At 39.3% G+C, this 14,664-nt stretch overlaps 1 protein-coding gene across 3 annotated transcripts in view; it reads left to right on the top strand.

The window, feature by feature from the left end:
- The window catches only part of LOC119791680 (structural maintenance of chromosomes flexible hinge domain-containing protein 1-like), a 48,840-nt gene that overhangs the window by 15,460 nt on the left and 18,716 nt on the right, over nucleotides 1-14,664 (top strand). For all 3 annotated transcript variants that reach the window (XM_038297910.1, XM_038297909.1, XM_038297911.1), the window contains 13 exons: nucleotides 163-349; nucleotides 1,518-1,724; nucleotides 3,923-4,036; nucleotides 5,482-5,591; nucleotides 6,948-7,030; nucleotides 7,131-7,244; nucleotides 7,624-7,698; nucleotides 7,780-7,902; nucleotides 7,976-8,120; nucleotides 8,210-8,312; nucleotides 8,445-8,517; nucleotides 11,310-11,443; nucleotides 14,455-14,583. In XM_038297910.1, coding sequence (XP_038153838.1) covers nucleotides 163-349; nucleotides 1,518-1,724; nucleotides 3,923-4,036; nucleotides 5,482-5,591; nucleotides 6,948-7,030; nucleotides 7,131-7,244; nucleotides 7,624-7,698; nucleotides 7,780-7,902; nucleotides 7,976-8,120; nucleotides 8,210-8,312; nucleotides 8,445-8,517; nucleotides 11,310-11,443; nucleotides 14,455-14,583 — 1,597 coding nt within the window. The remainder of the gene's footprint in view (nucleotides 1-162; nucleotides 350-1,517; nucleotides 1,725-3,922; nucleotides 4,037-5,481; nucleotides 5,592-6,947; nucleotides 7,031-7,130; nucleotides 7,245-7,623; nucleotides 7,699-7,779; nucleotides 7,903-7,975; nucleotides 8,121-8,209; nucleotides 8,313-8,444; nucleotides 8,518-11,309; nucleotides 11,444-14,454; nucleotides 14,584-14,664) is intronic.

The raw sequence follows: 14,664 nt of genomic DNA, 5'->3' as shown, positions 1-14,664 counted from the left end.
CTTTGCTCCTATCATTTCTTTTGGAACATTTTTGTGCTGCACTCTTTTATTATTTTTTTCTCTTTGTTCATTTTCAAGGTTTTTTTGCTTAAAAAGAAAATTACATATGCAGACCACTGCAGAAAACTTTAAATATTTCTTAAATTTCTTTTTGTGTTCCAGGTTTGATTGGTGCCGTCAGCCCTATAAAACTACACCCGATTTGCCCCCAGAATGCTACAGTCGCTTCTCTGGGGTGCTTTTCACAAATGACAAATTCCAGGTCAATGTAACCAAACAGAAGTTCATGGACTTGGAGATTAAGCTGAAACACAGGGATACCCTCTTTATTCCTGTTCCTAAAGTTCAGGTGATGATTTCAGGTGTTATTTGTCTGTGGATCAGAAATTCAATTTCTGTTTAATACAGTAATTGATTTCTTATATATTATAAAACTGTTTGCAGAAACCTATCGCTTTTGAATGGCTAAACATACATATGGTTAAAGAGAAAAAAACCTATTCAGATATTGGTTTCTTTTGAGCAAACTTTTTAGAACTATCACTTTATTTTTTTTTGTGAGTTGTGATTTCTCTATTTGAATTATGGCAGATACTGGATTATTCCCTTTGGGACAAGTGGTGACCTCAATCAGTGTGTGAGAGAAGTGAGCATCACACAGCTCTGCAGCTGAAGAGGACTGTGGTTATTTGAAACAAACCAAGGCAGCCTAAAGCATTTAAAGTATTTTTACAGTTTCGTAGTTAGTTCATTTAGCAATGCTAACCCTTAGCATTAGTCAATATTTTCCCCGTAGAGCTAGATTTTTTAAAAGGATAAAAATAACCTTCCTCACCAGGGTTTTCACCAGGATGTTTTATTAGCGCTGGGGTAAACCTATATATATATATATTGCTTTCTTTTTTTTTGTCTCTTTTTTTTCTATGTTGAAGGCGGTGTTCATATTTCCCCTTCATATGCAAACATCAGATTGAGTAATTCCTCTGCTCCATATGCAGCTGTGATAACGTGGCAACAAACTGACACATTAGTCCTGCATTTTATTGGGTAGGAAAGAAAAAAAAAAACATTGACTATTTGTCGTTTCGGCTGTGAATCCTTCTCAGACTGGTTAATTCCCCCCTGCATTCACAGCTGTCTCTCTGTTTATTCATAAAAAAATGAGCATAATTACCTAAATTTCAGCTAAGCAGGAAGACATTTGAATGTAGCAGCTAATTATGCTGGTGAGAACCTTGCAATTATCCCCTGACATTAAACACACGGTTTAAAAAAGCTTCAGAATGATTATCTAACACTTCTCTGTTAGAAAGGGCTTCATTTTATGAATGTTATTTCTTCTTTTCTTTTTTTTTGCTTCGTCTGACATCAGTGTTATTGGTGCATCATGATGATTGTGGCAATGCATCGTACATTTCTAATCAGAAAGAAACAGTAAAACCTGCTAAATTTTCAATGTATCTCTGATTTGTTTTTTGTTTTTTTTTTGTGCCCGTGTTGATTGTCACATTTTACAGAAAGCCGCAAAAACTTCCAGAAACATCCAGAAAGAGTTCACCCAGTGGCTTCAGAAATGTCACACACAGTTTGATAAGCAGGTGAAGTTCCTTAACTGCATGGGGATTGTGACACGAAACGATGTGCCGACGAAGAAGATGCAGCATCCCTGGACCGCTTTCTCCGCCATTGAGTTAGATGGAAAAATATACAAAGTGGGGGAAACTGTAAGTTTTTTTTTTGTTGTTGTTTTTTTTAACAGTAGAAATTTGAAAAACACATTTGTATACATTGTTAATGTTAAAACAAAATACATTTTTTCTTTTGTCAGTTACCTAAATATTTTCAATCTGCTGAATCAGAGAACTAATGATAACTTATTTTTTGCTTTCTTCAAATGTATACATTTATATGCAATTATAAATAGATTGTATATGAAGATCCCTAAGCCTATGACCTTATGACCTTGTAAGCTTCCCAATCTCTCCTTATAATTGTGAACTTAATGCCAAATACAGTAGCAGCCATTCAAAATGGCCCTTCCCAGTCAAACGCCAGCCGAATGGCAGCCTACTGACCTCCAACTCCCAGTGAAATTCCCTCCAACTTCCAGCCACTGGAGTGACCCCCTCTTGCATATATTTGTTACTCTGACACCCTTTCACTGAATTACAGGGTCTGACCAGGAGATGATGCTTCTCTTTAGATCTTAATGTCCACAAATTATGACAGAAAGGAAAGTGGGGAAGTTTAGAATGACTACTACTGTTTACTGCTTCCCTCTACGAGGTCACGTGAAATAAACAAAATCAGCCTAGATATCAAGAGAATTGTGAAGGTCAGTTAGTCTAGTTCATCTTTGGGTATAATTATCAAGCTTCTCTTCAAAGCAAGCTTAAATGCCATGAGTGTCCAATCATCAAACATCATGGATGAGACGGGTTCTGCGTCCCAAAGGGAAAAGTTCTGTCATATGAACTCTGGTTTTAAAAAAGGCAAAACTGTTGGTAAGATGTCATTGTCAACGGTGGAAAAGGAATGTAAAAAAAAAAAGAAGAAAAGTCCTGCACATTCTGGACTGAAATGCTTTTCAGAGGAGAACACTCCCAAAGTAACATCAAATCCTGGCCAGGTTCTAGTTTGCAATATTGACCCCTGGGAACATGTATTCTTTAAGTTTTATGTAGGCACCAGCATCACGTTGGCTGCATCTTGCAAGATGAATGATTCTTATTTCAACCATTTCGTATATTAGCTATGAAATATGAATCAAGATGCTATGACCGAAAACATTTGATTGACAGCTGGCCAGTCATATATGATTGGCCGAATTTAGGTTTACAAGCTGATGTATTACTAACTGGCCTGCATAAGATAATAAAAAAAAAAACACAGATTTTAAGACAGGATTCTTTTTTAAATAGAAATTTTCTACATTTTGGGACAATATAGTCTGATAAAGAGTACATTTCTATACATCTTTAAAGCTGCAGTCTGTTACATTGAGAAGAGAGCAGACTTCGACTGAAAATTTAAAGAAAAACAGGTTTCACGCCACTCCCCCACCCTCTCTGCTTCACTCATGCCCCACCTCCAAGCTCCACCCCTCTCACAGCATCTGCGCGGCTACCGCATGCGAACAGAAGCGTCCAAGCAGCGTACGCGGCAGCTCTTCCATTGACATCTTCTTTTTTGAAGTCTTTGCCGTGTAGTCGTTCCGCCATGACTTCCACACGCATCCTCCTGACTGCAGCAGCAGCGGCAGGCTCAGCGGTGAGAGGGAGGGGGCGGGATTCAGCGTGTGTGAGCTGTGATTGACACTCCATCAGACGCTCCTCTGGCTGTGATTGGTTGTTTTGTCTCGTCCCGAAATATTATTTCCAGATTGCAATACAGGCAGTAGGCGGGACCAATTGAAGCAGTTTTTTTCACAGGTTACATATCACATGTACTGCTGTCTGGGCATAGGGACAGTTTTAGCCAATATGACAAAAAAGTGATTTTTAAAAACTTCAGCTTTAAGCGAGAATGATTTAACATTTGGGGGACACTGCTTTACAGTGGCCCCCAGAAAGCTCTGAGTTCAGTTCCACAGACGGTTTGCTGACAGTGCGGCAGCCAAAGGCTTGACTCGGTTATACCAGTTTTGTCAAAACAAATGGGTTAAATTGTAAAAATAATGTATCTAATATTTTTTCATCCATGTCATTCATTTAAAAAATATTAAATACTTAACATTATAATAAACTGCTACATTAAAATGAGTTAAAGGGAAAAAAAATCAAATATTTCTCAATATTTTTGACATTGCAAATTGAAATGATTTTGGTAAGCTTTACTGACCTTAAAACAGAAAAGGTTTAATCTGAATAAATGTCAATGTAGTTCATATATAATTATCTGTTTTTCCCCTGTTTTATAACAGTTGAAATCTCAGAAGACTCAACCAGTTCTCTACGGCACAGTGCAGCGTTTTTTGTTGTATGGGGAACACGGAGGGGATGTATATGCAACAGGCGGACAAGTGGACATCAGACGGGTAAGGAAAGACTTCGGACAATTGGACAAACTAAAGAGGCTGACAGTAAATGTCAGTTGTTTTTTTTTGTTATTTATTCTGATTTAATGTTCCCCTTATAATTAGGGATTTCTTTTCCAATTTGGGTAAATGTGCTGCTTAGGGCTGGGTACCGAGCATCGGTTCTTTTATGGTACTGACCGAAATGCTTCGGTTCTACAGAATATCGAAACATGCCTCGTCTTTCAGTGCCAAGTTTCGGCGATTGGCTGTAACACTTAACGTGATTGCGTCGTCCAGGAGAAATAAATAGGTGGTCACGTCTACAACCAGGGTTCAAGCGTATCTGTTGTGAACTGGTTGCGAGCGTCGTGGAACCCCTTTAAAATGCCCCCCAGGTCAAAGGTGTGGCTTCACTTTATTAAGACTGATGCCAATAGTGCGCAATGCAATACATCGTGCACGGAAACAATTTAAGCGCAGAAAGTTGGTCGGTGTTTGACTGCAAGAAGAGCGGACCGCAGCCCGTGGGCAGTGCAAAGCCAGAGCGGAGTGAATCATGCTGCTTTCACACCGGGCGGAGCAAGAACAGCAAAATCGCGTCTGCTGCTTTCTTTTTGCTGCTTGTACCAGCTTCTGACACGCGGCTGAAGCAGCTTGCTGCTCTGGCTGCGCGGTTGAAAAGTGGTTCTGACTCGCGTTGGACGGAGCTACTTTTTCCTTTATTTGCCTGGCAGCTATATTTGCTGTGATCAGTGGGAATAAAGTAGTTTTATTATGTTTTTAAGTGGGAAAATCCACCTGAAAACTTAATCAGTGCAGTCAGTTCATCAAGATTACCATCCTGCCTTCCAATATTATTTGTGTCGGGGCCGCTCATTCAACGGGCTTGTTTGTCTCCTGAGAAAGCAGACATGTTAATTTTTCTAAAGAAAAACTGCTAAGTAAAAAGGTCCTCACAATGTAACAGTGAATATTAGACACTGACTTGTTTGCAACTGTTCTTCTTCAATGAAAAAATTTTTTTTATGTAAGAGGAAAAATGTATATGGAAAAATCAGAGCTTAAAATAAAACTCAAGATTTGTACTTTATTATTTTGTGTAATTTTCTTTTTCTTAGAATTGATATTATAAAACTGGTATCGAAAAAAGTATCGTTCAGGAACCGGTATCGAAGTGAAGGTATCGGTATTGGTACTGGGACCGAAAATTTTTGAACAATACCCAGCCCTTTGTAAATGCATGTGGTATGAATCTTTTATTGTTAAAAGCAGTGAGTATTGTTTATTTCACTCTAATTAGTTAATTGAATGAAATGCTTTGTGCAGAACATCAGATGAACATTTTCTTATTACACTTCTTTACATATTAAAGTAGAATATAAATAAATACAAAATAATAAAAATAATACAGGGAACCAATGGCTTTTTGTTATAATTATGACTTTGATTTCTTTTTTTTATAGGAGCCAATGGAGCTGTATGCGAATGTTACCAGGATCATACCCATCTCCAAGATTGACAGGACTGCCACCAGAGAAAGTATTTGCAAAAACATCGAGAACGACAGGGACAAGTAAACATTTATTTAAAATCCCTTCTTTTTTTTAAAGTGTCACTGTAAATAAGTTATTCAATTTAGTTTTAGTATTTTTTTTTGCTAGAAATAAGAGAAAATTAAATATTTGTTTATTGTTTTCTTTTTCGATAGAAAAAATTCTACTGAGAAAAGAATCCCCCAAAACATATGTTTTATTTATTTTTATTTGCCAGCAACCTTCAATTCAGATATGTATCAAAGATGGAAATTTTTAAAACGTGAATGTCTCTAAACTATTCCATATTTTACTGGAATAATGAATTCACTGAACATTTACTAATCTAGAAAGCATATATCTGGGTTTGACTGTACGGGTGCATCTCAGTAAACCAGGCCCGTTTTCTCCAATATCCCACCTGCTGCTTTTGCTTATCGGGAAGGGAGCAAACCCTCTGCTAATTTTGTTTCCCTTTTTTTTTTTTTTTTTTTAGCTCGGTTCAGGCTTTTGAAATTCATGTTGTCCAACAAGCTCAGTACCTTGAAGTGAAGACATGGCTACTTATGCAGATAGGATCGAACGAAAAGTAGTTGTCTGAAATAGATTTCTCTCTGTTTTTAATTCCTACACAGCCTTTTCTACTAGTTGAGCCTTTACTAAATGTCTCTAAAATCAATAATATTAGATAGATTTGTTTATTTTTCGTTCTTGTAAAATACTATTGAATACTTAAAAAAATTTAATTGAGTTTTTTCTTTAGTTTTAAATATATTTACAGTGTTTTTATGTATTTTTTGGTCTGTCCAATAATTATATTCCTCCTCATAAAAACATAAAAACCCATTTTTTTAGAGTGGCCTTTGACTGCTATCCAAACATTTTTAAGTTTCCTATCAAACTCGTTACATTTTCTTTAACATTTGATTTTTTTTGACAAGTATTAATCCTTTTTTTCTATTATCTATTCATTTTAATTTGTCACTTTCATTCTCTTTAACTATTTATGTTGCCTCTATTCCACCACTGCCATGTACCCCCCCCCCCCACACACACACACACACACGCCTCATGTACAGCACCGTGAACTATCTTGCTACTGAAATCTGCTATACAAGTACACATGCCTTAACTTAACTTACACAATAAGAGTTTTTAGTGAGACAAAAAAACAACAACCTAAAAATTCAAAATCTTTCATTTATACCCAGACTCCATTGAGATTTTACATGAATCTTATCTTTTATTTTTATTTTGCAGAAATCTTGCATTTTTTGTTTGCATGAATCTTGTACTTTTTTTTTGCATTCATAGTGTAATATTTCTTCTTGTAATGAAGAATGAGATCACTGTTATATCTTTGCACCTCTGAGGATTTAGCTTTGACTTGTTTCTAGGTTGCCAGCAAAGCTGAACGTTGAATGGCCAGAGGGGAATCCTTGGCCACAAAATGCTGTGGTTCGCTGCGGGACTCCTTTAGGTAAAACTCCATTGCTTTTAACTCTCTATATTATTACATTTCCATAATGCAAATTAAAATCTTGAGATTAAATAAACTTTTATATGTTGCATCATTTCAGGTCCCTTAAAGGTTCAAATTCATAATAGAAATGGGAGATGGATCTCATCCATTCATACAGGCGGCCAGGGGGCATTGATAAAGCTGGAAGTTATGCTTACAGTTATTTTCTATGGTAAGGCAAGTGGGACCACAGCTGGGTGATTGGTGATATATGGGTTGGTATTTACAGGTATAGCAAATTTTTGAAAACACCCACCCTTCAAACACATGCAGGGTTGTGCATGTGAAAAAAAATTTCACATGCACAACCCTGTACCAGCTCCCGAGATGGAACGCCTATTAAACTCGTGCTCGTTCTGTTTAGAAGTTGCTGTTTGCATCATTTATACAAGCATTTTAATGATCCATCCGGAAAAAGAACATCTCCACTGTACCTTAAAGCTCATCATTACCTGATTTATATTTCTTCTGCATTGATAGTTCAAATTATCCCCTGCACCATCCCTTGCTGCAGGTTTCTATTGAGTCTGTCTTTCTTGTTTTTGGCATAGGTTCCAAAGGAGGGAAGAAGATTGCTGATTTGTCTGCCCAATCTACTAAATTTGGACACTGGTTCGAGAAAATTGGTTTGTTTTTCACCTTCTATTCTTAAAGTATTCATTACTCTACGACAAGATTTCACACAAAAACTGTTTAATCCACTTTAGAGTCCCTGACCAGCCTGGGAAAATACACCCTGAGTCTAAAAACTGCAATACGTGATAAGGATCTCTCCACAGTCTATGGAGGCAAAGAGCTCCCGAGTTATGAGCTGAAGTTTACAATCAAAGGTGAAAGGAATGAACCTTTTTCTTTGGAAATCTTTCAGGCAGATGCTTGACAGGCGCTGTTATATTTTTTCAGAGGGAAATGCAGAAAGCTTTACTGTTCTCAACCCTGCTGATTCTGTACGAGTGGGAGTGCCATTCAACATTCACCTGGAGATGAAAGATTGTTATGGCCACCCTACAACTCCTCCTTCTAAACTTCAGCCTGTTATTCAGTGCAAGTGGGTCACTTTGAACTTATTTATATTAACCATTTTCCAGCTGTGTTCCCTGTCTTTTCATTACTTCATCTTTTTTTGTGCTTATTCAGAGATTTGGAGCTGAGTTATGCAACCATAAGCAGCAGCGGGAATACCCTCACTATAACAGGTGTCAAAGCCATAGGGAAAGGCCAGGATTACCAGAATTCCAGGGTACAATAAATGAATAATTATTAATCTTTGTTCTTCACATATACAATCAGATAGAGGTGTTGATAGATGTTTAAGGTATCAGTCTGGATAAAGATGTATCCAAAAAAAGTAAAAGAAAATGTATTTTTGCAGATTTATGATTTGGACGTGACAGTGCCTGGCCTGAAAAATCACACACAAACCATCAAGACCAGGCTTCTTCCTGGTAAGACTATTTTTACTGTGTGTGTGGTTAAATTTATCATGTAGGGGTCTTGACATTTTAACGATTTATTCTGTGTACATTGTAATATCCACTAGAATTTTATTATGTGAACTGAAATAATTTCACTACACGTGTTTGTTGCATCCATAACATTGACCAACACTATCATTAGTAAAGTTTAAGCATGCTTCTGTTAGCTTTAGCCACATGCTGTGAACGTAATCTTTTTAAGAAGTCAGGAGAAGAATGATTGACTTTTCAACAAGTCTGAAGACCAAAACTATTAGCTGTGAATGTTAGGGTTAGTATCAATATGTTGTGTTAGCATGCTAACATCTCTCCACTTTAAAAGCCTTTACCCGCTCCTGAGAAGGAATGCCTATTAAACATGTGTCGCTGTTTGCATCACTCATACAAGCTTACTTTCCAAAATAAGATCTGAAATTTTTCCGCTATGTTAGACTCACCACTAGTAAGTGAAAATGAGAACGTGCATAAAAAAGATAGATGGCCTTATGTAAGCATATCAGAATGATTGACAATCAGGAGGACCACTAATTTTGATGATCCACCCAGAAATAGAACATCCTCCGCGATACCATTAAAGTCGGAAACAAACGAAAAACTAACTGAATTTACGAGATTGTGTTTTATCGATAATTATATTACAAATGTTAAAAATATAAACATACAAGAAAAAAACGTAGAATTGCTTTTTAGGCATTGTAGAGATTGATGACCACAGGAATGATTTCCTGTGGTGCATCTGGGTAAAAGGAGTCTTCTGCTGAAGGAGCTCGTCTGCTGGACCAGTATGTCATGGAGAGGATGTGAGTCATTGTCTAAGATGGACTGAAACCTGGACAGCATCCTCCTCTCTGCCATGGTGGTCAGTGTCCAGCTCCTCCCCCACAACATCAACGGCCCTCCTGATCAGTTTGTTCAGTCTGTTGTTGCCAGCAATCCTCAACCCACTGCCCCAGCATGTGAGAGCAAAGAAGAGCGTGCTAGCAACAACAGACTCATAAAACAGCCTCAGCATCATCCCACAGATGTTAAAGGACCTCAACCTCCTCAGGAAAAATAGTCGCCTTTGGCCCTTTTTGTAGACCGCCTCAGTGTTTCTAGTCCAGTCCAACTTATTGTTAAAGTACACTCCCAGGTACTTATACTCCTCCACAGTGTCAACAGGAACCCCCCGGATGGAGAAAAGGGTCACAGGTGTTTTTGACCTCCTCAGATCCACTATTAGCTCCTTAGTCTTTGTCACGTTGAGCTGCAGGTGGTTCAGCTCACTCCCAAGTTGCCCACCACAGTCCTATATTCACTCTCCTCACCCTTTTCAATGCAGCCAACAATTGCTGAGTCATCAAAAAACTTCTGAAGGTGGCAGGACTCCTGCAATACTTGGGAGGGGAGAAGGGGAGGTGGAGAGGACAGTCCCCTGAGGGGCCCCATTGTTGCTGACCACCCTGTCAGACACACAGTTCTGTAGGCGTACATACTGTGGTCTGCCCGTCAGGTAATCAACAATTCAGGATACGATGGGGGCCTCCACATGCATCGCAGTCATCTTCTCACCCAGTAGAGCCTGGTGGATGGTGTATAAGGCACTGGAGAAATCATAGAACATGATTCTCATAGTGCTCGCCGGCTTGTCCAGATGATTGTAGACTCTGTTCATCAGGAAGATGATGCTGTCCTCAACTCCCAGGCAGGGCTGGTAGGCGAACTGTAGTTCACCTAATATCTCTAAGGCTTAGTTCTCCAACTTTATTCCTATTCAAGCCTCTTTTTAAACACACATTTTTATGACTCAAGCAGTAGCCAACAGGATGAACATATCTCTACAGCCCAGGGTCCCTTAGCCACAGGCTCCCACAGCAGCTCCAAACATGCAGAGAAATGGTCTATTTCTTACAGTGATTCCCAATTTTCACAACAGGCGGTCAGGTTCTCCTAAGGTCAGAGCTCTCCCTCACTATCCCGTGGATTTATTCCTAAAATGCATTTACTGGTCGCTCCAAGGTTTTTCAGAGACAGCTTGGCCACCTCCAAAATCTCCACCTCTTTGCACAGCAATCTAAATGTGTAAAAATTGGTAATGTGCAAACCGACGCGCAGTGCGTGGTCGAGATTAGCCTCCTAACGGTAGATGGACTCTGGTAATGTGGGCACTGGTGAACAGCAGCTACAACATGTAGAATTGCTAACCTACTCTGTCCCAAAATCATGAACAAATTGGAAATCCCACCATCGATATAGCACAATCTATCTGCTACCTGTGATTTGTTATGAGTCTTGGCACGCGCTTTGCCACAAGGTATGTCGGCTCGATGGATAGCAACGAATAGTCAGCTCAACAGCTGCGTCATCTCTCCTTCTCATGCAGCAAATTGGCTTAAAAGCATAAGCTATCTGATTTAGATGCTCTAGTGTACTTTCAGTTTGATCTTCCATCATACCAAATTTCGTAATTGTTTCACGGGAATGAGGTATAGCTGGTATTACCAGTGCGTTCAACTGAAGACACTACAGAACGAACCAATCCTGTGATGTCACCGTATAGACAACTGCAACATGGCTCCGTCCCTGACAAAAAATCATATACAGTACTACATTTTATAATTGGTGATAATGGTGAGACACAATCTCGTGAAATAAGTTGGTTTGGTTAACTGTCTAATTTCCACTTTAAGCTTGTTACATACTCTTCAAGTACTGAGGAATTTGTTCTTTCTTTCTTTTTTTTACTTCCTGTCTGTAATTTATTACATGTTTAAATATTTCAGGCAACCCACATTCCCTTCATGTGAAACCTAACCCAGTGAAAGTGGAGAATGGAAACCCTGCTAGTTTCAGTGTGGAAGTTCATGATGAGGCTGGAAACATCACTGCCAACCCCAGACAAATGGTTCGCTGCCAGGTATGAGATGATCATGTGTTATTATACAAACAATTTTAGAAGCAATCCTACTCACAAAAAGCTAAGGAACCTTTTATTAAAATGTTATTTTGCAAAAGAAATACTTTTGGAGTTAGCTTTGGCTGTCTGTAAAAACTCATACTCGTCGTGTTCCTCTTTATCCGGGACCGGTTCGAGGGGGCAACAGTCTCAGCAGAGACTCCCAGACTTCCTCCGCAGACACCTCCTCTTGCTCTGCTTGGAGAAGCCTGAGGTGCTCCCAGGCCAGCTGAGAGACATAGCCCTCCAGCGTGTCCTGGGTCATCCCCTGGGCCTCCTCTCAGTGGGACATGCCTGGACCAGCTCCTGCCTTGGGGGGCATCTGAAAAAGATGAGCCACCTGAGCTAACTCTTTTTGATGTGGAGGAAAAACGACTCTTCTCCAAGCCTCCCAAGTGACCAAGCTCCTTACCCTTTCCATAAGGGAGAGCCCAGCCACCCTGCGGAGAAAGTTAATTTCAGCAGCTTGTATCCGCAATCACTCGGCTCTCTCTTTACCACGACAGACAATGCAGCATCTGCATTATAGCAACCGTCGCTCTGACCCTTTTTATTGGTCTCCTGCTCCATTCTCCCATAAATTGTCGACAGGAGCCCAAGAACTCCTTTGCTTGAGGTAGGAACTCTCCTCCAACCTGAAGGAGAAAAGCCACCTTTTTCGGGTCAATTACCATGGCCTTGGACTTGGAGGGGCTGCTTTTCATTCTAGCCGCTTCACACTAGGATGCAAACCTCCCCAGTGTATGCTGTAGGACTTGGCTGAGGGGAGCCAGCAGAACCACGGCATCTGCAAATAGCAGGGACGAATTCTGCTGGTCCCAAACAGAGAGATCCTCACTTTTCCACAACTTGTCCCTCTAAATGATAAATGTAGTGGGTTTTAATCTCTGGCCTACCACACCAATGACCTGAGGGTAACCCTTTAGGCAGAGTGGAATTCCCTGTCTAAATAGACAATAAATCAACTTGTCAAACAGCATGAGACATTGTGGTTTAAAATGATTTAATGATGCTCAATGACAAACTAGTTATGTTGCCTGAAGTTTTTACAATTTTCATTCATCTCATTTTAAGTGCAGATATCCTGAACTTTTTAAGAGTCAGGAATTTACAGGTGCTGGTCATAAAATTAGAATATCATGAAAAAGTAGATTGATTTCAGTAATTCCATTTAAAAAGTGAAACTTGTATATTATATTCATACATTACATACAAACTCATATATTTCAGATGTTTATTTTGTTTAATTTTGATGATTACAAATGACAACAAATGAAAATCTCAAATTCATCATATCAGAAAATTAGAATATTACTGAAGACCAATAAAAACAAAGGATTTATAGAAATGTTGGCCAACTGAAAAGTATGAACATGAAAAGTATGAGCATGTACAGCACTCAGTATTTAGTTGGGCCTCCTTTGGCCTGTATTACTGCAGCAATGCGGCGTGGCATGGAGTCGATCAGTCTGTGGCACTGCTCAGGTGTTATGATAGCCCAGGTTGCTTTAATAGTGGCTTTTAGCTCTTCTGAATTGTTGGGTCTGGTGTATTGCATCTTCTTCTTCACAATACCCCATAGATTTTCTATGGGGTTAAGGTCAGGAGAGTTTGCTGGCCAATTAAGAACAGGGATACCATGGTCCTTCAACCAGGTACTGGTAGCTTTGGCACTGTGTGCAGGTGCCAAGTCCTGTTGGAAAATGAAATCTGCATCTCCAAAAAGTTGGTCAGCTGCAGGAAGCATGAAGTGCTCTAAAACTTCCTGGTATGTGGCTGCGTTGACCCTGGACCTCAGAAAACACAATGGACCAACACCAGCAGATGACATGGCACCCCAAACCATCACTGACTGTGGAAACTTTACACTGGACTTCAAGCAACGTGGATGAAGTGCCTCTCTTCTTTTCCTCCAGACTCTGGGACCTTGATTTCCAAAGGAAATGCAAAATTTACTTTCATCAGAGAACATGACTTTGGACCACTCACCAGCAGTCCAGTCCTGTTTCTCTTTAGCCCAGGCAAGACGCTTCTGACGCTGTCTGTGGTTCAAGAGTGGCTTGACACAAGGAATGCGACAGCAGAAACCCATGTCTTTCATACGTCTGTGTGTGGTGGTTCTTGAAGCACTCACTCCAGCTGCAGTCCACTCTTTGTGAATCTCCCCCACATTTTTGAAGGGGTTTTGTTTCACAATCCTCTCCAGGGTGCGGTTATCTCTCTTGCTTGTACACTTTTTTCGACCACATCTTTTCCTTCCCTTCGCCTCTCTATTAATGTGCTTGGACACTGAGCTCTGTGAACAGCCAGCCTCTTTAGCGATGACCTTTTGTGTCTTGCCCTCCTTGTGCAAGGTGTCGATGGTCGTCTTTTGGACAACTGTCAAGTCAGCAGTCTTCCCCATGATTGTGTAGCCTATAGAACTAGACTGAAAGACCATTTAAAGGCTTTTGCAGGTGGTTTGAGTTAATTAGCTGATTAGAGTGTGGCACCAGGGGCCATCAATTTTGAACCTTTTCACAATATTCTAATTTTCTGATATGATGAATTTGAGATTTTCATTTGTTGTCATTTGTAATCATCAAAATTAAACAAAATAAACATCTGAAATATATGAGTTTGTATGTAATGTATGAATATAATATACAAGTTTCACTTTTTAAATGGAATTACTGAAATCAATCTACTTTTTCATGATATTCTAATTTTATGACCAGCACCTGTACAGCCGAACTATCACCACGTCATTTAATGGATTTTGTTTAGGCTGACTATAATAATGCATTTAGAAAATATACCTTTTAGTGCCCTACTAACTGAAACAGGTCTTATATTTGTTTATGATGTTCCTCTTTTCTCTTCACAGTGTATTTAGGACAAAATTTGATGGAACCCATTGCATTTTGATCAGGGATCCTTTTAGAAACGAGTTGTTTGTCCCGCAAAACATAAACTTTTTTTTTTTCTCTTAGATTCCAGGGCTTCAGTTAGTGTCATCGGACTGCAGCAAAACAGGAGCAGGCCAGATTGTGACACCAATTGTGAACGTGAAAATTATTGATGGAAAGCCACAAATACTCAATGCACACTTTTCCATTTTTGTAAGTTAAGGAAAATTGTTCTAAGATGAAAAACTCAGATTACAGTTTCACAGTTATGTTCTTCAGCTATTTATTTTTTTT

Source organism: Cyprinodon tularosa, unplaced genomic scaffold, assembly GCF_016077235.1.
Source record: "Cyprinodon tularosa strain WSP-4 unplaced genomic scaffold, ASM1607723v1 ctg4, whole genome shotgun sequence".
Lineage (NCBI taxonomy): Eukaryota > Metazoa > Chordata > Actinopteri > Cyprinodontiformes > Cyprinodontidae > Cyprinodon > Cyprinodon tularosa.
Note: the sequence above shows the minus strand (reverse complement) of the source record. Positions and strands in the feature narration are given on the sequence as shown.